General features: G+C 46.0%; 1 protein-coding gene across 1 annotated transcript in view; it reads right to left on the minus strand.

Moving 5' to 3' along the window:
* Nucleotides 1–469: 469 nt before the first annotated feature.
* ALPK1 (alpha kinase 1) overlaps nt 470–26,461 on the minus strand; it is a 28,805-nt gene continuing 2,813 nt past the window's right edge. The window contains exons 2-13 of the mRNA XM_009486913.2: nt 24,389–24,543; nt 13,894–14,092; nt 11,805–11,864; nt 10,059–10,145; nt 9,251–9,327; nt 7,584–7,679; nt 6,966–7,070; nt 4,590–6,540; nt 3,987–4,140; nt 2,764–2,926; nt 1,301–1,487; nt 470–666 (exon numbers count right to left, since the gene is read on the minus strand). Coding sequence (XP_009485188.2) covers nt 470–666; nt 1,301–1,487; nt 2,764–2,926; nt 3,987–4,140; nt 4,590–6,540; nt 6,966–7,070; nt 7,584–7,679; nt 9,251–9,327; nt 10,059–10,145; nt 11,805–11,864; nt 13,894–14,092; nt 24,389–24,543 — 3,431 coding nt within the window. The remainder of the gene's footprint in view (nt 667–1,300; nt 1,488–2,763; nt 2,927–3,986; nt 4,141–4,589; nt 6,541–6,965; nt 7,071–7,583; nt 7,680–9,250; nt 9,328–10,058; nt 10,146–11,804; nt 11,865–13,893; nt 14,093–24,388; nt 24,544–26,461) is intronic.

A 26,461-nucleotide genomic window follows, 5' to 3' on the forward strand; every position in this document is an offset into this window, starting at 1 on the left:
CCATTTGTTCCCTGAAGCATTTTTATACAAGCGTTTGAAAATTTTACAAATGGTTGAAATACAACTCTCCACTTCTGTCTCACTCCATCTTTCATCCTATTTCCAAAGAGCAGACAGTGCCTAGTGTCCTTACTGGGTCTGAACGGATTAGAGGTTTATGCAGTCTTGTAGTACAACTCTAGCTGAATTTGGGAGGCTGTTTTCTTGCTCTTATGTTCTTCTGTTAATTCTTACAGATGGCTATAACAACATGAGGTTCAGAGGTTACACAAGACGGTAACATGGTATTACCAGCCGGGATGCAAAGACCAGAACTTGCCAAACTCATGCAGGTAACAACTGACCCAACTCACATGGTTAGCGTCTTGGTGGCTCTGTTCACACAAAGACAATCCGCTCCTAAAGGTGTGTAGGATAAAATACTGTCCAACTTATGGGCCATTCTTTGTGTGACTTGTCTTGTGCGAGTCTACGCTGGCAGCTCTACTGAGGGTCTTGTTAAAGAAAGGCAGCGACAGATTTCATTGCACTCCACGTGTTGATTGTTGAAGAAGTAATAAATTCCCTTCTTCCCGAAGTTGGAGCGTGAAACATCTTTGCTATGAAGAGAATGAATCTGGGGGTCGGTGAGGTAGATGAGACCTTTCCCATTACCCGTCACCCAACCTGTGGAAGAAAGGATACATCTTGGTATCAAACATCACAGCCTTTGTATTACTGTACTCAGGACTGTCTGCTTGGCACAGCCCATGCCTTCATAATGTCACTTCAGCGATTCCCAGTTTGCGCCTACATCAGCAAAAGCAGAACCCGAAGAGGTATGTAATGAGTATTTAATGAAATTAATATCCCAAGGACACCTGCGTGCTAAAGGTTGAGTCTGAAAGCCCCGAGTCCCAGGCTCTTAATCACAGAGCTCAATTCTCCACTGAGAATAGGGGACCCGTAGCTGAATATAGGGGATCTTTTTTTTAGGCTTGCCAATTTTAGAAAGGAAGAAGCATGACAAAACCCACTGCCTCTCTTAGTGGTTCTGCTTTAGATGGTCCCACAACCCACATCCTTGCAGACCAGCTTTAGTCTAATCAGACACAGATCACTCCACGGCATGATGCTTGGGAGCACGCAGCTTACATGCTCTTGCTGTGACGCAGCGGAAAACGAGAGCACTGCTCAAGGCAGAAACATACCTGCACATCCCTCCCTCGCTTTACGTCATCTAGAGGCAGTACGTCCTTTATATACCATGTTCTGCAACATGAGAGGACACGCAAGAAATGAAGTCCACTGTAATACAAACCTTGCAGATCAACGACGACGTCTGTTCCCTTGGAGAACTCGTAGGAGAAATGGCCGTAGGCCAGACCGTACTCTGTGGCTTTGTACTCCTTCTTTACTACCTTCGTGTTGTTGGACAGCTTCACAAACTCCCCAAGGATGTAGGGCTCCACGCTCACACATCCTTTTATAGTTCTGTCTTCCAGTATCTGAAAAGAGAGTGTTAACGAGTGTCATGCAAGCAGAGATGTGAAAACAAGGACGCTAAAGCTCCTCTAACTGAAGTCTTGTTCTTTCCTCCTAGAACTTTCCATCATAAGATGGATGGAAAAAGTCTTCATGTTAACCCACTGCTGATTCAAAACACAAGCTGTCTAGATGAGGAGCTCACATTTAGCTAGAACAAAGGGTGGTACAAGATTCAACACACAGTCAGCCTGACAGGGCAAACTCTGCAAGCAACGAATTCTAGAAATACCTAGTTAGTCCAAATAGGAAACTTCTTTCAGGAGGCTATGTCTACAGAAAAAGCTAGAAAGCTGAAAAGGTTTGGGTAAACCTGCACCTGGTCTTTCTTCAGTGTGTAAATAACTAGTAGGAGGGTTTTGGGGTGTGTGGCTTTTTTTTTTTTTTTTTTAAGTCATTTCTATGTTCAGAGACTTGTAAGTACCGATGCCAGACTCTCATTAGGCCTTATTAGGGGGTGGCATAGAGCCAGATCCAGTGCCAGAAAGGCTAACAGAAACAGTAATATGCATCGCATGCTATCATATACTACTCATAATGAAACAGTGAGTTCAGCGCTGTACTGTGGAAAGTAGCTCTCCCTATTTGACACACAAGTCAAATGGAAAGTTAAGCATAAGAATAAAGAACAGATCCTTTACTTTCCCGCTGGGGGCTGGATGTCAGCTTTAACCTCTGTGCCAGGTTACCCAGACGCGGCTCCTGCCTCTAACAATCAGGCTGGCACAGCAGGGCCATTTGTCTCACAGCTTTGCACGCTGTCCTCACAACCGTCAAGCAGAAGAAAGAGGGCAGAAGCAAGAGCTGTCCTGGCTACAGTTATCTGAAACACACAAGGCCAGTATGATCCGTGCGTTAAGACTTGAGGGCATGCCTAAGGCAGCCCCCTCAAACTCCATGTGCTCAGAACTGAGCGGGCAAACGAGCCTCTCCCACGATCAAAAGTGGCTGCTGCTTTGGTTGAGTGCTGGGCATTTTAGCAGCTGGTTTTTGTTGCTTAAAGAGACTAACCCCAAAGTGCTTTTTCTTGAAACTTTTAGCTTCGAGCTCCTTGTTTTTTCAACCCATTCGAGGGAGAGGGAGAGTACTTCTTGTGACTTTGCTGCACCTTCCTCCCTGGCTCTATGCATGCCAGCATGTCATCTAGAGGTGGCTTAACTGCTAGTATTTTAAAATCAGAATTGACTTAAGACATTATTCCCATCAATTCCTTTGTATTGCTTAGAAGACAGTTCTTACCAGGAGTACTGCAGACGGGATATAAAAGATTTGGGTAGGGACCTTTTGCTCATACAGCCTTTTGTTGAATTCCGTCACATAGTACTGGGCAGTCATTTGCCGTTCCACGTCACTGAAATGATGAAGTAGTCCTTTTTCTTCTTTATATTCTTTCCCAACATACCTAAACAAAAAGAGAAGTGTTTGGCGTAGCCAGATTTGCAGCAGACTGCACTTGGGAAGCCCTACTTGTGATACAGAGACATCACTACGAAGCAGAGCTTGGCTGTTCAGAAGCAAAGTCATCTGTTGGTGATGCGTTTAAAATGGCAGTGATTAAAGTTGTGGGTTTTTTCTTTTATAGCCTTACAGGCATAAAATGCTGTACTGATCAATCAAACCCTAGGACGGGGGTTTCGTAACACCGCAATGTTTAAAGTCAACTCTTCCTGACTCCGAAGGAAGACCTGACTCAGAGGTACTTAAAATACTGTTCTTAATCCATAATAATTCATAAGCTACTTCTAATAACAACCCAAAACCTGACATTAGCAGTTAGCAGGGCTCTCCTGGTGCAGAGGCCTTTATGAAGCAAATAAGTGATTTTAATCCTGCTTTCAGAGCAGATGCATTCATTGCATAAACCTGCTGCTGAGATTAAAGCAAGTGAAACACCTTTCTGCCTATAGGCATTGCAAGATATATATTAAAAATATATATAATGTTTCGCTAATTCTCTAATGCAAAGCTAGAGGTCAAATAAAAAGGAAGCAATATTTAAGCGTGCATGAGATTATCCCAGCACAGACAAAGTTAAAGTCAGGCCTAAGAGTTGTCACGAGCAAACATACACTAACATGGCTGTTATAAGACAACAGTGAGGTAGCTTTTTCTTCCCAGAAATTAAAAAGTAGAGAGTTACATGCAGCGATGGGAAAGATTGCCAAAATGCCCAAGAGATTTGGGAAAGCCATAAAACATTCTTGCTACAGAAAATCAGTCAAAGTCTAACCAAAGATTGAAAAAGACTCAAGAAACAATCTTCTCCCACTGAGACCGATTTCCATGCTTGTCCAAGTAAAAACCTGTACTGTCTTCTGAAAATACTTCCTAAAAGCTACTGTCTAACAAGGCACTGGACTAGCTGAATCACAGCTGTAAGACTAACCTTACCAGACAGTTTTCATTCATACTTACACAGAAATAGCATTGATAAACATTTCAGAAATTGGTTTGGTCAATACCTTCCCAAGCTTTCTTCTTGGTGCAGGAAGTGTATCCAAAATGCGCTTCTCTGTTTGCCTTCCTTTGCCACGTTCAGGTAGTCCCCAACGAATACAGCCGTTTCTTGGCCTGTCCAGAGGCCTGATTTCTTTGAGTATTTTAAAAGAAGAGCAGCTGCAAAAAGAAAACACCACAAGTAGAATGGACAATTCCATAGGACTGCCTGTGCTAAGGGCTGAAATAACCAGCACCCAGGAGAGAGGATATCCAGGCTCCTCTAAAACTAAAGTACGGGGCTATAAAATGTATGCTAAGAGGTACGTAGGTGCAGAGTTGGATATTTTACATTAAGGACAACAAATTGCTCAACAGGCTTGAGACATGCAAGATGGGATGAACCCTAAAGTGGGTTTTACTTAATGAGCTCAATGAGGCAGCCTATAGTAGTGCTGCTCCTAGCTTTTGTATTTCTTGGTATATTGATCAAGTGTCTGCATATTAATATATGGCTGCTATTTATGATTAGATTAATAATCACTACTTTAAACACGCAGTCAAGACTGTTCTCTGTGGGGGAGCACCTGCCACTGCGTGAAAATGCCAGTCGCTGCGTGGAAACTTACAGTATGCTTTATGAAGCTGTTTAGCCTTGAAAATTCCAGTAGGCATCAGTCTCTGGACCAGCCAATTATGTTCTACCCCTGCCAGAAGCTGCATGTAATCATCGTCCCTCAGAAATCGAGTGTCGAGGATTTCTTCCTTCGTTCTCCCAGGCGTGAAGGTAAGACCACTTCCCCTTGGGTTCAGAAATGAACCTTCAGGAGAACTCTTGGGCATCTGCACTGATTTGTACCATGAACTCAGAGACGAACTGGATTGTCTCTTGCCGCTGACCACGTCCTGAGACTTTTCTTCATCTTCTTCAGTAGTGGCACAGTCAAAACGCTCAGTTATGGATAACATTCCCCCCGAGGGCAAAGCTGTTGGTGCGCTGGGAGTTGATTGATGCTCTGGAACAGACGCCGTAGGAGAATTGTTTACTAAGTCTCCAACACTGACGAAATCAAATTCAGCATCATCTGTGGTTTCTGCTTGGGTGTCAACTTCAGGCACTTTGAGAGATCTGTTTCCCACCACGGCAGATTTCCGCAGCCAGTCACGCACCGAGGAGTCGCTGGCCATTTTCGGCTCGATGCTCGTTGATAGTACAGAAGCACCCCCATTTGTGGGGGGACGTGCGTCAGACGAGGGATCCTCTGTGCTATCTGCAGTTTCTCCTTCTGGGGGGACCCGCACAAACCGGCTCCGGGGCCTGCTGTCCTTGGTCCTGCAGCCCAGCTCCGCCCAGGAGAAGGACTTCTCCTCCTCTTCCTCCTCTGGCCTGGTAGGAACAGAGTAAGGGGTGGAGAGGGAAGGAACCGCACTGTTCACCTCCCCTGCTTTCTTTTCTGAAGAGCACTTTCCACGGTGTCTTCCCTCCCGCAGCTCTTCTCCACAAAGTGACGCCTTCTCTACCAGCCTCCCAGGTAGAGGAGAAGGATGCCAGGCTCTGGGAGGTAACGAGGGCAAGTCTGCAGCTTGACCATTTTCATCAGATTCTGTTGTGCAACACTGCTCCTCTGCTGAGCCCTTTTCCTGCTGCTGCCCTTCCCTGGGAGACTCTTTGCCGCTATTACCATTTAGTTCCTCCCAGCTGGAAGAGGAACTTGATTTTGACAGCTTGCACCAAGAGCTCTCTGAAGTAGTCGTTTCCCTCCTATTTTGCCATCTGCTGAAAACACCGTTTTCACCATTGATTTCTATTTCTAAGGGCTTAATCTCTTCATCGAAGGAAATTATCACATCAGAACCAACATATTTATTTCTTTGGCCACTGAGTCTCTCTGAGCTACATCCTGCTGTTGGCGAACTCAGCGTTTTCGCAGCACCTTTCCTCTGGTACACCATTTCTTCAGTAGCACACACAGTGTCTGTGTTTTTGGTTTCTGTTCTTAAGGTTGTGATACAGGCTCCCGCCTGGGTTTCTTCTGGTGCGGTTTTACGAATCCTGCAAGTGTTTTCAAACACTTGACACACTGACAGATGATGCTGAGAATGCACGGCAAGGATTTTCTCAAAGCTGGCTTCCCCTTGCAGGATAGGTTTTTCCACTGTGCCCTTATAACTGTCCGGAACGTAAGACCTGGCATCAGAATTAGGGAAGCTTTCCACTTGCAGGCGCTCCTTCACGGATGTGATCAGAGACATGATCTCTCTGGCAAGCGTTCCTTTCTCTTCCTCTTCTGTAAACGCAGCGCTGTATGAATGCAGTTTTCCCATGGCTTCTCTGCACAGCTGACTCACCTCACGGAGTTTCTCACTCTCCCCATAGAGCCATCGATGCACGGTCGTGAGGCAGAAAGCCGCTTTAATAAAACTGTGGAGCTCCTGCTTGCTGGTGACGGGACTCTTATCGTTCTTGGTGAGGAGGCCAATCTCAAAGGATTCTTTGGCTTCGGACAAGTAGAACTTTCTCTTTTCTGGGGGACAGTCCTTGGAGTGACTATAGGACAGCAAACACACCCCACGAATGTTCTGGGAGGGGATGAAAGAGGAATGAAGGAATTAAAAACCTGGACCTCTGTCAGAGATAAATAAAGGGAGGAAAAAATTCGTGTTTTTCCCTTTTACAATTTGAAGCAAATGTCAGCTCTAACTGCCTGCTGCTGTGTTTCCTGGAGGGAATAATCTTGCTCTTTTTCCTTTAACACATAGGAAAACGAGAAGCAGCATTCCTAGATGGGCTTTCAAGCCCATCCTCACTCTATGGACAGATACTGCTTTCCACCCATCTGCTTAGCTTCTGATTGGAGTTCAGAGCAACATACAGCATCGTACCCACAACACAGACACAAAACCCTGCACGATGCGATGTTTGAAAGCCAGATTAGAGCCCAATTTAACAGCCTGGACTCTTCTCTTATACAAATAGGACTTTCAGAATGAAGACTAATACTTACCACGGCTGTGAGGACAAACAGCGGCGTGTACTGGCTGTAGGCTGCCGCTAGTTTGCAGGCCTCAGCAGCAGATAATAAGCGATGACTGAACTCTCGGAGAAGGCTCTAGTGAAATGAAAAAAAACAAGAGGGAAAACCTCATCTCAAAGGCTTGCTTTTCAAAGAGATGGGTCTACCTGGCAAGCAACCCTGTTAGATAGAAGAAAGGCAGCTTGGGGTTTGTTTCTTGTCTGTTGTAGGTTCCCTGAGCTCTCCGAGACCTTCGAGTCTTGCTAGAGCGGGACATCATATCTTAAACAGCAGCAGCCAGGTCTGTTTCTGCAGGAGCCTTTTTGCTCAGGTTTACCATCAGTGTGTCGCGCTCTTTGACCCTATAAATATTCTATATATTACACAGACATACACACTCTTTAAATACTCTTAACGTGTTCTTTTTCCTGAAGCAAGGCATTCTTCCATCTAGGTTCTAATGAAGTTTTTCACCAGGAGCAATGGAATTTTCTTCAGCCCTCTCAGTACAGGAAAGGAAGTAGAGGAAGAACAAAGTGTGGGTGAATCTGGGACAACGTACGGGCCGTCTGAAGAATCTACACACGCAAATACCAAACCAAGTCTTACCAGGTCAATGTCACCATTGGCTTTAAAACGGACATAATCCTTCTCATTCATGGAAGCAAAGATGTCTGCCATAATACCCAAGGAAGTAGCAATTCCCTAGAAAAGAAAAACGCAAAATTATCACAGTGTTTTTCCCCTTGCATTCTGTATTTTACTGCTCACAATAAAGTAGGTTCTGTGTAGAACATACCAAAAAAAACCCCCGAAGCAAACAAACAAGATCCAAAGAGAAGCACTGCTAAGAAATTCAGAGACGTCAGCTTGGTAGCGTTTTATGAATTTCAACTTGCAGAAAATGTAGCCTGGTGGATACATATGAGTTTTCATGAGCGGCAGCTATCCCTATCACTACTAGCTCTAGGTTTCAACTTAAACAGCACTGCATTTTCCCAAGGTGTTGTTTGTGACAATGAAAGTGAAGTCTCCCGATACCACCAAAAGCTGCATTAAGCCCTTGGCTAATCATATCTGAAAAAGGACTCAATCTGGTTTACCACTGTTTTTCGGAAAAGACCAAAGAAAGCCAAAAATCATGTTTAAGAACTGGCCAGTTGATCCCAGTCTTTCTGAAAAATCCATGGTGAAGATGTCTAGAGAGATGATAGAAGTAATAAATGCTCATCACGCACAGCCTAAGAAAACAAGCACCTTTTTTAACACGCTTCCCCAGCTTGTTACACTGTTTAAAAAAACAATAAACAGAGTTGGACAAAAGTCAAGAGTTCTTGGTGTTGATATAATTGCGTTATTTTTGCTATTTTTTAATTGGTTCTACAGAAACAATTGAAAAATTAAGAGATGAACATGTAACATATAGATCTATGAACTTGCTAATTGTCTGTCTCTCTGGAAGACTTGATCTATACGTGCTAGCTAAGGCTCTGCCCAGCTAAATAGTTAAGAAAGCCAGGAAGTATCTGTATGCTTTCCGCAAAATTCATCTTTGCTCCCACAGAAATGTTCTGAGCTTGAGGTCAAGCTTTAAGGTATGGCAGAGGAGAGGTGACGAGGTCTGGTTTTGTGGTGTATCTTATGCTGGGGTACAATTACAAAACTCCTTAAAGCATCACCCTAGGACTTGCAAGACTTAGGTTCGCATTCCCGTTTAGCTACGGACACATGGCGTGACTGTTGCTTCATCTACAGCGGGAAGATTAAGGCGGCCAAGCCTCACCAAGGTGTTAAAGATAGATACGGTAGCTGTTGCAAGGTGTTCAGATGCTGCAGTGCTGGGGAACACCCATCAACCACAACAGACAGTGTAGTGCAGCTCAGCAAATGGGCATGCTTGGTTACTAGGAAAAAAAAAAAAAATTAGCCTTAGTCCTAATAAATAAATAAAATCTATGGCTGCATTCTGGGATTAGTCTATCCTTGTCAGAGGCACCTGTGACATCCTAGGTGATGGGTCACTTCAGATGATTCTGCTTAATGAAAAGTATTACTTTCATTCCCCTGCAGGAAAAAAGGTGTCCATAAGCCTGTGTATGCATGCGGAAACAATGTGCGAGACAGACTTTGGCTAGAGTATTTGTCCTGCATGTTAACCTTGTCTGAGGTGCGTAATTGAAACATTATCGCTAAAAGACTTTTCTGACATGAACAAAAGCTTATCTGGAATGACTGTTAGATTGGCAAGGATATCCAGAGCAAAAAGGAAACGCTACCTTTTTATCTGGTTGAGGAAGTTTGAAATATCCCACAACTGAAGCCCAAATCAACTCTGCTGCCTCATACCACATCCCTGAAAAAATTAAATCAGAAAAATAGTCACTAAGCAGATTACTGCTACAGATGGCTTTCAACAGTTTGTTTTACACCTCCTTGAATCAGGAGCCCTCAAAACAGTATAAAACCACACCATGGCATTTTTTGCTTTGGTGACACTGAACATTTGTTAGTTTCCTTTAGCTTTCGGCTGTGCATAAACACAGTTTTTATGCTCATAAAAGACTTCAGCTCAACAGTCATGGAAAATGAAAGGTCACATCAAAAGCATAAAACTAAGGCTGCTGGCCTCAAGCAGCAAGCCCTGAATACAGAAGCCCATCATGCTGAAAACAGGGGATTTTCTTGTCTTGAGAGAGGAAATTGCTGTGATGTACCCGTAAGAAACTACTGCATGCCTTTGGGAACAGCAAATTTGGGAAAATTGTTAGCAAACATGGAGTAGCACAGGGAAAAAGGGAGCAACATTTCAGAATTCTCCTCGATTTCTGCTAAGATTAGTAATAAAACGGTAATTTCTCAAATGCGGTTGCTTGGTACATGGCTCTAGGACCTTGCTGTGAACAGATGGGCGTACAACTCATCTTCTGTGGCTGTGTTACGGGCATCAGGCAGGTGTTCTACACAAGCTGAAACTCTGACATATGCCAAACGTACCATTTTAAAGCTTGACTGCAAAGAAAAAAAAAAAAACAAACAAAAACCAGGGGAAAACCTTGAGCAGACGTTTATAGAAAAAAGCCTTACCAAGCTTTTGCAGAATCTGTCCTCTGATTTGTAAGCAGACTGACTGAACGAGAATCCTATCGCTTTCCTTAGCGTATCGCCAGGTACCTGCAGAAAGAGTGGAAAAAACTCAGTAGAGAATGAAAAACGCTGCTGTCATTTTAAGCCTCTGAGGGTAACCTAAATCCCAGTAAATTGCCAGGATTTTCCCCACTGAATTCAGCTGGTTTGAGTCAGGACTTACAGTCAGATAGATGACAAAGTGACAGTGCCTTAAGGAATGTAAGTAGACAGCTATATGGGTGTGTAGCTTGAGTGACAGCTATACAGAGCATAAAAACAATCTAAAAAGTGAAAGGTATCTCTCTTCTGTGAAGTAACAAACAGTCGTTGTATATAAACTTTGTAGAGAGTTGCACTAAAAACAGTCAAAAGGATTCAATATGGGCTACCTTTGTTGTCACCAGCATATACAGCAGAGCAAAATACTTTTAACCATTGGCAAAACATGTTTTCTTTCAGATAGCGGTATCTCATGAAGATTAAAACAAAAGTTTTCACATCAACACAGTACGATTAGTTACACACAGTCTTTCGTTATCAAATCTGTATCGGATTTCAGAAGAGAATGTGAAATAAAATCACTAAGCTTTCCCAAGTATTGCGAACATTTCACTCCAATTCTCAGCATGAAGCATCTGTTCAACAACACATCTTCAATGTTAAACAAACAAGTATTATCATTGAATATAACGAAAATAATCTTAAAAGAAAAGCATAATCCCAGGAGAGATGAAATGCAGTGTTTTGCACAGCCAGTTTTGACTTCAATAGTGATAGCTGGTATCTTGCTTAAAGCCCTCTTGCATGAAGGCCCTCCTTGTATGAGAATCTCAGTTTCACGTGAAAAACAAACCAACAAAACGCAGAACAGGCTTCTTAAATTTCCTAAGTTTCATGGTTGTAGAGAAACCTGAAGGTATTGACTAAATAAACCCTGAAGGCTGAGAAAATGGAGAACAGATCTAAAACCCTAAAATACATTGTCTCAAAAACTTAACTAAATAACAGTTATGGACATCTGTCAAAATTAATGAATTCTTACCATTAGAAATCCTACACAGCCCTCCAGATCTGAAACAAGCCACACGACCAGCAGTATAGTCGTTTGACAGAAAAGAAGGGGAAGAAAAAAAAAAAAAAGTAATTTCTACAAACATCACCATGCATTAAGGAATGGTCCCATTTTTACAGTTTTGTACATCTACCCAGCAATAAAGTGCGGTAAGAACCAGGACTCGCTCTCTTTTTTTTCTTAACCCCAAAAGATACTAAAAAATCGCACTGCAGTCTGCTACAGGTCTAGAATGAAGTACTCATTTAGTTCATAGGATCAGTGTGAATTTGGAGGATAAGCATTACTCTAACAATCTGGACTTTGGAAGGGGGAGTTGTCTTTTCTAGATCAGTCAATTGCTTGCAATTGGTCCACATGTTAAAATTCTCTGGGCAGAGAAATTAATAGAAAGGCTGTTAATCCAGAATATTTTCCCACCCAAATGAAGATATACAAGGATGAGTTATGGAAATTTCAAAACAAAAGTTGTGGTTTCCACATTTTAGCAAAGAATGGTGAAGAAAAGAGAAACGTGATGCCAGGAGTCATTACTGAGGTCAGACTGGCTGTATTTGAAGCTTGTGTAAAATTAGTATCAAAAATCCCACCAAAACAGCAACTATGAAATGGGAAAAGAAATATATACGTACCTGTTGCTCCACTGTCATTAATAAGGCTGCTTAGGATATATTCAGCTTTTAACAGTTTACCTGATTAAAAATAAAGTAACAAGAAGATAGAAAATGAATATAAAAATGTATCATGTGGCATGAAGCGAACAAAAATATTCATCAGCAAAAGCCCCTGCAAATTGTACTCTTCTTCCCAGCACTGTCAGCATGTCTGCACTTAAATTAAACTTTCCAGTTAAGTATGTGCTGCAGGTGCTACCTGCTCAGGAATCTCTTTGACACAGGCTAGTTCACATATACAACAAATAGTGCAGAAAACGCTGATGAGGCAACTGTTTCTAGCCAGACACTTGCTTCAATAAAATCTCATCGAGAAGCCGTATGATATTTAACCTGATACATACTAATATCACCTGCACATAGATTTGTTGCTGTCAGTAGTCATAAATGCACATGCACTACATTCTGTAATATGCGGTTGCCCAGTAAAATGGAATTACGTATATATCTGTTTTACTTAACACACTACACGCTCCTGGAAGAGTCCTTAATCTCAAAATGTGAGCAAGTCTTCCTCAAGTCAAGCTCTGGTTATTTCTGCTGAATTTCTGCGCATACTGTTTTACGGTGCGGTTTCAGTAAACCCACCGCAAGGAGAAAACAACAGATACCTCTCCTTTACGGCGGAGGCTGCGCGTTGGTTTTAGAGTAAACCCAAGCCCCGTGGCGTAGGCAGGTGGCTCCAGGCACTGATTTCTCCCTCCGCTCCTTCCCATGCCTTGGGCTGCTGCAGGATTCGGAGCAGGGGAGGTGGCAACAAGACTGCGGCAGGCACTGAGCTGCTGGTCACCCCACCGGTTGGGGTTCCCTGCTCTTGTTTCTCTTGCAGAAGAAAGTAGTCTAGCCTGCTCCCTTCAGCAACAGAGCTGCTGGTTTCTGTCCCAAGGAAACACGGGTTTTGGAAACCCTTTTTTTGGTCTCACTGGGGAGTTCACCAGGAGGGGAAGCTCTGCAGATGCACCTCAAAGCCAACTGACTTGACGTCCCACCTCAGAAAGCGTAGCCACAGGCTATGCTGTCTCCCCGTCGCTCTCTACCTCGCTTCTAAGAGCCATCTTAAGCACAGAATATCTAGCCAAGAAATATACAGAAAGGATGCAGCATGCAACACAAGGTGCAGATTCTGCCTTTCAGCCCCCTGTCACACGGCTCAGAGGTTTTGTCGCATGGCCGGAGTCACCCGTGGCAGGCTTGATGGGCTGCACGAGACGCCTTAAGGTCTCATTTGATCAGCTTGATTCATGCTGAACCTTGCTTTTTGTCTCAATTGTCTGGCTGAATTCAAGAAGGCTGCTCCAGCCAGTGAAGCAGTGATAAGTGTTGGCTGAACTAGCCCATCAACCGGAGCGTGCCAGTACCGCGACACCGAGGCAACGGGAGCATGAGAAGTCCGCAGCCACGAGTAAAAATGGCTATGCAGGGAACTTACAGTTTTCTTTTCTGCAGATAAAATATTCCTCAATGGGGTTTTTCAGAGCAGGTTTGTCTGGCTTTGTTTTCTTCTCCCCAAAGGGACAGTGGGAAGATACATTAAAAATCCTTCAGGTGTTGTCCATGTTACAGAAATGATGGAAATTTTTTTTTTTTTTTAAAATCAGTTTACCCTCGAGGGGTTGTAAGCTGCATTGTTTGCATAGTCAAGTGGTCCCAGTGATAAAAAAAAAAAAAAAAAAGCAGCTGGGACAGTGCAGAGAAAATGCTGGGATTCTAATTTACTTTTTAAAGGCCCTTGGTCAGAAGTATAGCAATTCAGATATCCCTGTTTGAAACCAGCAGGGAAGATTTGTTAAGGAACAAAAGCTCCAATTAGTATTTTCCACACCCTTTCACAATTTTCTCTCCTGCTTTTGGCTCTGAAACCCTTTATACCAGCCCCTTTGTGCTACTGAGAGGAGCTGGGAGGGCTCAAGGGGGCTGGGAGTGGGCTGCGCGTTTGAAAAGATGGCACCGGGGGCCGTAAGCATGTCATCCCCAGCAAGGGACAAAGCGTCTTCTTCAAAGTCAAGTAGTCCCTAATTGGGCTTGAGCTGAGAAAACGGAGTGGTACCTGTGTTGACGGAGAGGCGAGCCTGGCGGATGAGCACCTGAGGACCGATCGGCGTGGCGGGCTGCAGCCTGTGCAGACCCTTGGCAATCTGAAGAAGTTTGCTGGAGGCATCAATCCAATACAGGAACCGGTCAATCAGGAACACAATAGCAGCTGCCGTTACGCAGTCCTTGACCATGATGGAGGCTTTCAAATAAACCTGAAAGTAACACCAGTGCCATGGGGCAGCCTTGGAGAAACTCACCTCGCAAAGGCTCAGCGAACTGCCTACAAAAAATAGTCAGCTTCAGTAATCCTCTGCGTAACGGTGCTGCCTACGTACCATTTTAGAACAGACGGGATATCCTTAGCTATTTGCTCTAAGGTATTTGCAAATCCTAAGCTATTTGCTCAGTTTTACAGCAAGTGAAGTACTGAACATTACGAGAAGCAGATATTCACTAGCAATTAAAAGGCTTTCTCAACATTTCTACTCCCCTTATAATCTTTATGTTCCTAGGCATTTATATAATGGAGAAAGTCTTTGTGGCAGTGATCAGATAGGATTTATTATAACCTATAATTATGACTATTGCTCAGCATATTTTCATTTTTAAACTAGGAAGGTTCCAGGTGTTTATTTTGTTTGAGCCGTAGATATCACTCCTGATTTTTGTTTTGGTCTTTCTAGTTGTTGTTAAGTATTTGGAACAGCAAAATTTTACAGTCTGTTAACGAATTTAAATCACCCCCAACAGACTACGAGCAGTAACAACAATTAGTTTAAAAGGGAGACATGAGTCGGGAAAGACTGGAAATGGTCACTATAGCCGTTGTCCCCAATAGAGCTCAAGCCATCCGCTCCTTTGTACACCACACAGGCAAACAGGCCAGGAGTCTGACGTTTTTCCCCTGCAGGTCATCCTTAATGACTACTAAGTCTTGGATTCCCACAGCGGTTGAGCCATCATACCGACACGAGGAATCAGCCGGAGCTCCTGAGATAGCAGGCTAGACAGGAGGCCAGCAAAGACAGCCACGAGGAGGCACATAGCCTCATCGTGGTTGCAGAAGTCCATGTGGACCTGGGGACATCTGCCGAAAACCAACCCCTTCCCGTGGTGGGCAGGGGTTGGTACTCCTGCCCGGTGGTGCTCCACATGCTGACATCCAGGCGATGCCCTTTTTACAGGTTTGTCGCGCAGGATGGGGAGGATGGCATCCAGTCGTTGTGTCACTGGAACATCTGCCTGAAATATAGCCATTGGCTGTAAGGAAAGACCCATCTCTTCAGCTACGGAGCTTCGTGGGTGCCCTGACCTGTCCGGTCTTCACTGGTACCTACGGAGCACCACAGCTTCCTGCTGCCCGGCCTGGCTCGAACACCGGGGAGCTGGCAATGGTTGAGTACTGCTTTGCGGTGTGCTCAATCAGAAGAGGAAAGACAGACCAGAAAACACCTCAAACCATACAAAGCCTCCTCAGAAAAAGGACGCGTTTCTCATTCGTGTCAGCGAGTAACTCCACTCACGACAGAGTAAAAGCAACACAGGGGAGGGAGGATCGGGCCCCACGGCACCATCAGAAGATGAGAGACTGCCAAGAAAACCTTGTCCAAATCCCCACTAAAACATCAAGTTTGGCGGCTATCTCCCATTTTTGTCTTACTACCAGCCTCCTTCCCTTGCCTTCCTTGTGTAAACGCACAGGCGGAGTCAGACCAGCCAGCAATGACCACGAACTGCTTTGGACAGCGCTCAGGCTTCTTGGACTCCTCCCCAGCTTCATTTCTATTCTCTTTGCTTTTAATTCCGAGCCCCACAACCTGACAACAAGACTCGTTCTTGATTTTGAGCAGCATAACCACCATCTGAGGCGTGCAGGAGAAAGCCCACGTCAAACCGTTTGGAGAAGAGCCTACAGCGTAGGGCACGAAGGCCGGCTTGCAGCACCGATCTGTTGCAAGCATTTGCTAGCTTGTTTGCACTTCAGTGCGGCGGATTTGTAAAAATTTCCTTTTTTTTTTTTTTTTTTTTTTTTTTTTTTTTCTCCTGAGCCTGAGTTGGATTTTCTAAGAGGATAGCACTTGAAAAGGATTCCTGGAGCCGGGCACGCACAACTCCGCTTGTGCCGGCCAACAATGGAGGAATCCCCCTCTCCAAGCACCTGTAAACTGACACTGCAAACCAGCCATTCGAAATGCTCATCAACAGGCCATATATTTAAGCACAGAGCATCGCCTAATCTATTTTTTTTTTTCCTCCCCTTCTTCCTTTAATAGATCGGAGCACAAAAGCCTGAGAGAGGGTGACCTACCAAACAAAAGGGCCTTTGAGTTCCTAGGAAAAGTAGACTTGGAGGAGGATGGAAGGAATCCAAGTGGCCCTATTATTTCCACTTGCACTAATTAGACATTTTTCTGTCAGCTATTGAGCACTGCTGAGAGGCCAAACTCACTGAATTCATTTCTAAAGTGTTTACAGAAGTTTGCATCTGTTTGTGTCTCTTCAGGAGGAAAATAAGCACTTCAATAGCATTGTGGAAAATCTAAACGAAGCATCCTATTCTGAAGGGCTTGGCAGTCTTGCAGCTGCATAATTTAACTCTCCGCTCAATGCCGAAACCTCTTGTGTCCCTCTCCAAACCCAAATGGACACAAAATGTAGAAAAGTCAAGCCAGGGAGAGAAACCCGGCTATTTTTTTTTTAAAAGGCAGGGCTGCATGCTGTGTGGCACACAGAAACACGGTTCAATGTCAATCTTTGCAATTACGTCCCCCCTGTTCCGAGCGGTACGCTGAGAAATTAATACCCGCTCCTTTCATTCCCTGCCAACTCGTGTGGCTGGAAAATTCCTCAGCACCTACAGCTAATGCACCGGCGTGCTGGGCACGCACCCAAACCGCGCCACTCCGAAATGAAACGGGGGAGCGGCTTCCCTGTCACCCAGCCCCGACCCAGGGAAACCCTATTGACTTCCAAGATGTCACAGCCTACCCCAAACACAATCAGAAACTCTGCGCCGCTCGCCGCAACCGGACACTTAGTTCCGCATAGCGGGCTAGCGCCCTAAACAGATTTACTCACTTTCTTTATCGCTTTAAAGGCGATGTAGGCGCATCTACACGGAGAGAAAGAGAGAGAGAAAGAGCGAGGTACGTGTGCGCACTTTGTTTTCGCATCTGTGTCCATGATGTGAAATGCATACGTCTAATTGAGTTTGTGACACAAAGGGAACCTCGCGGCTGGGAAGTGGAATCAGGTGGTGAGAGAATTAAATTTGCACCAGATTTCTATACACGGACCATTGGGGAAAATGCAAAACAGCCTTTAGTGAAGGGTTTTTTCCCCCTTAATGGCGATGAGTGGGAGGGTGTGCTGTTTGCATGGTTTCCTGCATTAGTGGGTTAGCTCCTCCTCACGCCGGGACTGAAGTTTGGGTCCCAGCTTTGGGTTCAAAGCCACGACGCCTCCTCTGCATTGACAATAGGGGCCGCTCCCAAGAGAGGGGAGAAGCTCAGAACCGGGGCCATCTGGCACTAGGACTGGCAGGAAAGCGTCAAAGGGAAATTATTGGTGCATAGTAAATGAGGATGAGGAGGAGGGGAAGAAAATAGGGGAAAAATCTTTATGTGGCAGCTGATGTAAGAGGAATTACAAGCCTAAATAAATGAAATATTGATTTAATCCACTCTCTCTGCCCTCTTTATAAAGCAAGGATCCCAGAGGCAACCCCCCCACCCCAGCCCGCGGGCTCGGGAGGGTCCCCTTTGGAAAAACGCCTCTGCAAGCGGTGAGGTTGGAAAGCAAGGGCAGGAATCGTTTCATTTTCAGAGTGTCCCCGCAGTTTTGCGGACGCTCTGGATTTCTGTGTTAGCTTATATCCATTCGTCTCAGACCATTACAGTCTTTGTTTCATTTGTAACTACAGTTGAGGTTTAAAATCTTTAAAAAAACCCCACAAACCCAAAACCAAGAGCAGTCAACAAAGCATTTCTAATTCTGTGCACAGGGCAGGAGTTTCAGTGGCACGTACTTCCAGGTGCTTCCATTCTCTCCCAAGAGCCGTTCCTAGTTAGCACTTCACTGAACCCTAACAAATTGTCCAGTTTTCTTTCCCCTTACGTTCATCCCCTGTCAGATTAAACACAGAATCACAACACCGATGGATTTGGCTGAAATCTTTCAGCCTTTCACCGCACGCGCTGTTAGCAAAGCCTGTCTTTCCAAGAGACCAAAGCTGCTGTCACCACATGGGACTTCTCTATCAATCTCCGCCTTTCAGCTGGCAGTCAGAGCCCGCTCGGCAAATAACAAGGAATTAAGCCTCCTACCACCTCTGCGATGGGCAGAAGAAAGCACGTCCGCAAGGTGCAGATGGATACGCTTGAAACACGGGACAGTAAGTCACACAGTAAATAGCTGCAGACTGAAGAATAAGAAGCTCCTGGACACTTTCCTCTCTGCTCAGAGCGGTGGAGAACCCCATTTAATGGCTTGAGCTTCTGAAGCTGTTAATTAGCTCAAGTTATTCACCTTGAAGGTAATGGAGAGTTGGGTGTTTATTCAGTGGGAGCAGCATTAGGTCTGTTATTAGCGGCTCAAAACACCAGAGAATGGGTCAGTTTTTTACAACCGACCACATCTTCCTTCACCGAGAAAGTACTAGAGCGAGAATAACCCCTGCTTTTCTCAACAGCCCCCCTTTTTTTGCTATTTAACCTGCCACTGATTTCATTTTACCACTATTGGGATGTTCCATGTGCTGCTCCCGGGCTTCTACTCTCTAACTGAGGGCCATCGCTGTTTGCAGGAAGCAGAGCTCCAGCAGACCGGTGCCTGGAGAGTCCCGCTGGCAGGACCAGCTCCGTCCCTTCCAGGAGGGAGGGGGCCTCCCACAGCCCATCAACACGAAACCGAGAAGGCACCATCCCCGACCAAGCTGCTGTTGGCTTGGAGCTCTCAGCGCTGGGTCCTGGTAAGGAAGGGAGCGCACCTACCCGTGGGGGCGAGTGGGAGAACCGTCTGCGTGAGGACCTTGAGCGGTCTCGGGAGGGACGACAGCAGCAGGCGGCTCGGGCTGCTGAACAGCAGCGTTTTGGGGCGAGGACAGAAGCAGAACCCTTTAGAGTGCCGAGGAAGCGCCTCGAGGGGGAGTTCCGGGGGGCCTCACGTATCTGACAAGGCAGCAGGGATTTGGGGGACCACAGTCATCTGCAGGAGTGCCTGTTCTCAATTATTACCAAGGATAGGTGCAACAAACATTCTGTGGTCCTGATCTGTCCTGCTGTGCTCAAGCTCTAGATAATTTATAAACTATTTGTGGCCATTCCCTGTGGTACGTTAAAATACTATGTTGAAGGGGATATTTTAATACTTAAAAATAGCTAAGTGCCAGTGACAGAACCCGCCTGAGAGGGTGGCATCAAGACCATTATAATCTAAAATAAATCTAAAATCCAAAATAATCTACAAGCTAAAAATCCAAGAGTCTCTTTCCTAAATCTGTGTCCTCAAAACATCAATCCATTTGAGAAGCAGTTTAATTTGGAAGGAAAACACGACATGGCAATCTCAGTAATAAGACATTTAAAGTCTTTTCCAGGGAAGAAACACTCCCTGAAGCTGCATCTGAGAAGAAGAAATCCTACCCGCGCGCAAAGCAAACTGACAAGTACTACAGGTACCCAGGATCAGACTTTGCATTTTTTTTTATTTGCTGCTCCACGCAAATTCTACTTAGTTTTCCCACACAGGCAGCAGAAGACTGCGTGCTTCGCAGCGTTGCACGCTGGCAGCATCAGGGCGATCACCCTGGCCAGCTGAAGCTCTCCTGCCCGCACCCGATCTCCCGACACTTCTCATTTACAAAGCGTCAGGGATGGCGCAGCGTAAGGGAGGCTGGGTGCCACGCGTTCCCTCTCGGGCTATATCCAGCCCACAGCCACAGCTCTCCCTTACGTCACTCTCTGTTTCGCTAGGATCACCCAAGAAGAGCTCTTATGAGGCAGGTAGCAAAAGGTCAGCCTGAACAACCAAGATCCCAGGGCTACAGATTTAGGGCTTTAATTCTCCTGTTACCACACCAACAGCTAGAAGGAGGAGAAAACTAAATCCTCAGCCCCCTCTTTAGTTCTTTTTCAAAGGCTCCCAGCTCTTAAGTGCCACACACACACCTAAGGGTAGTTAGGGCATGTCCCTCAGAACCATTTCCCTAATAGCAATCCATCAGCACGTAATTAGCCAAGGCCCAGGCAAGGGCTGCAGGGCCTTATTTTCTATTCTTTTCAATATTCCCATTAACTCCCATGAAATTCTGCGCAGGAGGGCCCGGATCCGCGCTCCCTCATCCACGGCAGGGAGCACGGGGTCAGCCTGCACGGCTCCCCACAGCGGGTGCAGAGGGACCCGCAGGAGCCCTAATCCTGGGGGCTTTTCCTTTTGGATTCGCACTGTACCTATCCCAGCAGATCCCGCTCCACAGCCAAATGCCTCAGCCTGGATGCAGGAACTATTGATACGTACGATCAAGATGAAGCAAAGCCTCACATCATTAGAATGGGTTGGCAAACGGGCTCCGATCTGGCGAAAAAATAATTTCAATATTAAGTGGCACAAATCATCCCACAAGAGAACTACCTGCGTGCGCGTATTGTTGTCCTTCAACGAAACCCACAACAGGGTTTGTGAGATCAAAGCCTACGTGGACATGGGCATGTTGCCCTCTATTGGCTGGTCACCGAGCGTAAGGCTATTTCCATCCCTTGGGATAGCGAAGATCTGCAGGAAGGGTAACCCCCAGCAGCCTCCCTTTTGGATCTGCAGCCCCAGTCCCAACCCTACAGCGCATGTGGTATTTAGAGGGAAAAAGTAATCCCTCCTTATTTGTACCTGTCAGCAAGGATGCTGTTACAGTTCTTGATTTTGCTTTGATTTTTTAAAAACCAAAATCCCAGTGCTTCCCAGTTTTTGCTTTGGATACAGATGTTGGTTATCACCCTTCAAGCTTTACTACAGATTCCCACCAAAGGGGCATTCAGGCTGAGACGGGGCTGCAGGATGGCCTTGGTTTGCTAGCCGATGGCAACCAAGAGGGAAGCTCTCTTAAAACCTGCTAGGAAGATGTGGAAAGCAGTAGGCTGAGCTTGTTGAACTGGGGTAGCCTTTGTATTGGTTGGTGAATCCTCGGCAGAGAAAATAAAAATAGAAATAATAATTAAAAAAACCCCACCCCACCACCTTCTATAAGATGCAAAGATTTTGTAAAACCAGAAATGCTGGTTTGCCTCAAGGATTACAGTAAACCTGTTGCCTTAAAATCCCTAGGAAGGTTTGGTAATTACGTATAGTGGGGGGGTGGGGGAAGAAAAGTTTGCGTACACTGCTAAAATCTGCCCTGAGCCCTGCTCCGGCAGCAGCGTGGCTCCCACTGAACGGAGGCTGCAGCGAGAGCACGCCGAGGAAAGCCTGGCTTGCCGCTACCCCCTGCCCCCCCAAGCTGTTTTTGCCATGCCTTCCTACTGCTTCAGCCAGCACGCAGAAGTAATGAGCATCCCACAGCAAAAGCAAAGAGCCGCACTTTAAAAGGCCACAGGTGCAGGTGGCTTTGCCTTCTTGATGTGTCAAACTAGCGTGCAGCCGCCAGCAACGGGTATCCCACTTTAAGAAGTGCAACACTAAGGCAAACCCTTGAAGCCAAAGCCTAATCCGCTTACTCACTGTGCTGGTCTCATGGAGCTTTTCAGCCTACTCTCAGAGTAAAACATCCTCATGGTGAGCCCTGGTAGCCAGCTCTGCCTCCCTGTAACACCACCAGTGTGTTATGGTAATGAAGTGCCTTTCATTCATGGATCTCAAAGCACTTTTTAAATGTAATGAATTACGGTTTATGAGCTTATTCTAAGCATGGCAAATTAAAATAAACAGAGATGAAAAATTTTAAAGGTTTTTCTGAACAATAAATAGACAAAGACTTATTTTTTTTCCTCCGGGGAATTAAATTATCCTTCTGTCCTTCGTGCCAAGAAAAAAAGAAGAAAAAAGTTGCTCAGACTTTTATCTTTCCTCATCACACTGTAATCACTTCTCTTCAGCCTCATTTTCCCCCCCAGCTTTTTATTCAAAGAACTGAAGCAGCCTTTGCTCTGCCTTGAAATTTTATTTAAAAAAAAAGAGGGGGGGGGGGGGAATGGATGAAGGGGAAAAAAAAATCCCTTTTCTTGACTAATACTAATAATACAGGTCAAAATGTCAGTCTATCTACAATTAAATGGAAAACAAAAAAGGTTTTCCCTTTTTCCCATGGTACAATGGCACTGGAATATAAATTACCGATGAAGATGAAATAATACTTCAAAGCACACGGGGAAAGGCAGCACAACATTTACAAAGTATTTTCAACCACAGGATGAAACACTGAAGACAACGGTAACCAATGGACTTCAGGGGGTGTCGGTGAATAGTCTAAAACTAGCATGCGGTAGGATTTTAGGTCCCTATAGTCTATGACCCCATGATATGCTTTGTTTAACAAGGGCAGCTGCAGTTATCAACAGATGTTTCAGCAATAAATAATTGGTATCATCTCAGAAAAGATCCATCTACCTGGGGAGAGGGCATAATGCTGCAAACGCTGCTCCACTATTACAGCCACATTAATCTCCCATCTAGCCAGGTCTCTCAGGGAGTTTACTGCAGGTGTTTATCCCGGGAGAGAGCAGACAAACGCTCCAAAGTTAGAGCGCTGCGCGGGGATTGTAAAGGAGGTCAACCTCTGCCATAAATTTCTGTCTAAGGCCACACACACCAAAGAGAAAAAGAAAATAAATACCCAAGAAGCAGCCGCTCCCCACCCCCCTGCAAGCAAATTCAGGATCCCTGCAACGTGGGGTGCTGGGGCTGACACCTCCCAGCCCTGCAGTTGCCTTTTCTGAGCTTCTCATTGCTCAGTGCTATTCAAAGTCATCGTCGTCCTCAAACAAAACTTATTGGCCTTACTTGGGCAGGGCTCTCTCTGAAGCAGGTGGAATCTCCTGGCCACCTCGGAGTTAACAGCCGTTTTGCAGCTGGGATTTCAGCAGGGCCAGACCTCCCTGTGTCGGCTTCAGTAATAATAGATATTACCTCTACCACCGAAAAGGGAGTCCTCTATTTGCTACAAGTCATGTCTGACACGCCTCCGAGAAAATCAGAAAAGCAAAAAGCAATCCACATTTCTTGCCACTTACACTCTTCAAGCTGAAACTCATCACCTTACAGGATGGGTTCCCCAAGCCCCATTTGGATCCTGCGGCTCCTTACACAGCCAAATATGCTTTACTCACAGGAGAAGTCACATTAAATTCTCGCCTTTCCTGCCTAGGTTTTGGCCAGCTTTGGTCCTCAAAGGGATCCTGTCAAGTAATTTTCTTGAAAAAAGAAAAGCAGGTGACGAATCGTGCAAGCCCTACTCAAGTGAGTAATCCTCACTGCCTCCTAGCAGTGCTGAATTAAACAAGGCACAGCACTCTCTTCAAATTTATGGGGTTTTTTTTTTTTTAAAACTTTATGTAAATATTTGGCATTTCAGTTTTATTATAATGCCAGTTCTTCAGGGAAGAGGTGAACGTTACCTTAGTGGAAACAGAAACAGCACTGACCTGTGAAACCAGGGGAACAGACAAAGCAAGTGCCCAAACTAGCGCGGGCTGAGCACGACAGCGAGCAGAAACAGCACAGACGCAGTCGAAGCCATCGCCGCATGTTTCAATGAACGAGGCTGCTGTTCTGCAAGGTGCTCAATGCACGGACAATCCCTATATACCTGTGGAATTACTTCCAGACAAGGCAGAGCCAGCGCCCTCCGCTCTGCAATCTCTCTGTCATTACTATCTAGGCACTTTTTTCCTTGCACAGCAGCAGCCAAACGCCCGGACACACTCAAAACTTTATCACTTGAATCCATTTTATCTTCCTTGCTCTGGGAGAGCACGTACAACTGCGGGTACCAGCAAGATCTCAAACCAACAGCCTTGCGTGGTGTTGCACGCCCGTCTGCCACAAGTTACGTAGCCAACAGACCAGAAGCCTAACCCCGAGGCAGAGCTCCCACTGATCTCACCACCTCAGCTTGGCTGCAGTGGCAGCAGAGGGTAGGACTTTGCTGCCCTTGGAAGATGCAGTGGTGACATGGAGACGAGCTGTCTCACAAGGAGGAAACCGTGATTCACACATGTTGCTTCACAGCAACTGTAATGAAAAAAAAAAAAATCAGAAACTTTGTGTAGCTTCTGGGTCCCTCTCGTCTGAAGACCAAAATAAAAGCCACATCTCTACTTTGGCCCTTTGGACTTTGTGAGCAGCCCCAGCCCAACACAGACTGGCTCACCTCTGCTTGCCAAGCAGTTCCTCACTTGCTGCTGCCACCATGCAGAAAAACAAGCCCCTGACTGCACAGGTCATACTGCCTACCAGGGCTCTGCGTACCCTCAAGCACCTCAGCAGGATGTTTTATGCAACAGGTATGTTGAAATTCATACCAGCAAATCGTGGAGCCTGGAGCCGATCATATCTTGCAGGTTTGTTTTGTCTTCTGGGCCAAGGTCTTGTTTGTATTGCCACTTCTCCGGCACAAAGGGCCACTTCATTTCCTTTGCCTCCTCCAGAAGGGTCCTCAAGTCCTCGGGAAGCAAAGCTGAAAAGGTCAAAGAGCAGGTAAAGATATCGCAGTGGGTTCAACCACAACACTTAGGGCAGAGCACCTACCCTGCAAAAAGCATGCCTCCCCTCCCTCTCGGACCTTCTCCCAGTTGCTACCAGCCCTTAGCTCTTGCCACCAGCCTCATCGGGAGGGAAGGTGAGCTTGCCTGTCATCTGTTACCCTTGGATGCTCTGCCCTCCAGGTAAATGGGAGCCATCAGCCATTAAAAAGGCTTTTAGCAGGAAGTCACGGCGGCTGGTGGCTGGCTGGGCGTGAAGAGCGGCTCCAAGAGAGACAGGAGGAAACCTGTTCCCCCATGTGAGGGGAGGACTCCTGGCAGAGCAAATGGGGCCAACAGCACAGAGGACCCCTCGCTCAGGGCTTGCTGGTGACAAGTGGCAGAGCCAGCTTGAAAAGCCACATCCAAACTGGGAGATAAACCCGGACCATATAAAGCAATTAGACAAAGATCTAAAGGGATCTTGCTCTAGCCAGACAAAACGGTTTAAGCCACGTGCCTGGGAACTGCTATTAACACGGCAGTGCCTACGGATGCGTGGCAGGTACCAGCTGAAGCCTTGCTATGACATTCCCTGTTTGAAGCAGATGCATCTTCTTTGAAGCTGGCTCAGCCAAGTAATTCACACTAGCTGAGGAGCTGGCCTGACCTTCTGCATTTCTCTTGCAGTTTGCAACAGAAATTAAAAAGAAACTAAGAGGAGAAGGTGCCCTTCGTCCAGGCACGGCCAGCACGAAGCAGCATGGAAATCCCAGTCCTCACACCCTTTACCCGAGGGTTTCCAAACCCTACCCAAAGCACAGCTTCCCTCCCAACTGGAAAGGCCAAACAAAGGAGTCAAAAGACAGAATTTTTTTTTTTGGCTGAGGGCAAAGTACTCCCAGCTCCCACAGCTGGCCCCTGATCCTCCAGCGAGGTGCCACAGCTCACCAGGCAAGAGCGCAGTTTGGCCCATGCCCACACACTGCTCCCTCCCCGGGCTGGTCCTTCGCCTCCCATATAACCATCGGCTTCGGCTGGATCTCCAACCTCACTCAGCTAAGGATGCAACTGCTAGCAGGAGCACACAGCTAGAGCTCTGGGCTTGGATTTGTCCCTTCCTTTCAGCTGCAGCCCACAATTTAATTTTCTTTGAAACAGGGGTGAAGCTACAGCCTGAGTGCGTTGTGCTGTGCTAACCACTCGGCTGGGCAGACTCTCTGGCCAATAAAAGTGGATTAACAAGGATTATTGACCAGATGGGGTTAATGGTGATCATCAGCTGCAGATCTAGACCCTTCTGGCCATTAATCCCCAGCAAAAACCCTGCTCAGAGACCATCATTGCTTTAACAAGGCAATGTAATAAATGTATTACTACATATTTTTTAACCAAACCTTTACGGGTGACCATAGAAAACGCACTACATACAAAGTCTATTTCATGCTCATATTACAGTGCATTCACCAGTGCATTTTTCCTAGGAAAAAGCAGGAAGTCGGATATTTAGGGCCCTTTTTCCAAAAAGTCACCTTTAAAAAGTCATCACGTTTTCCAGCCCACGTTTTCTCACTTGTTGCTGCAGCTCTGGACACGCTTCCCGTTACACATCCCAGCTTCACACGCAGCCACGTTTCCCTGCCCTTCTGGAGCGGTGTCTGGAGAGGCTCAGCCCTCCACCCCGGGGCAAGGTGGCCAAGCGGCAGAGCTGGGAGAGGAAAGGGGGTCGTGCTCCCACCCTTGCACCTCTCGCTGCAAAATCAGTGCAGGGGCAGGGATGCCCGTCTCGTCACAAGGAACGCAAAATGACGGACAGAGGATTTTACCCCCCCTGTGTAGAAGAGGGGAAGACCAAGCTTCCCAAAATCTTTTCCAAAGGAAGATGGGGGGTCCTGAGGCCAGTCACAGCAAGCA

Source organism: Pelecanus crispus, chromosome 4, assembly GCF_030463565.1.
Source record: "Pelecanus crispus isolate bPelCri1 chromosome 4, bPelCri1.pri, whole genome shotgun sequence".
NCBI lineage: Eukaryota > Metazoa > Chordata > Aves > Pelecaniformes > Pelecanidae > Pelecanus > Pelecanus crispus.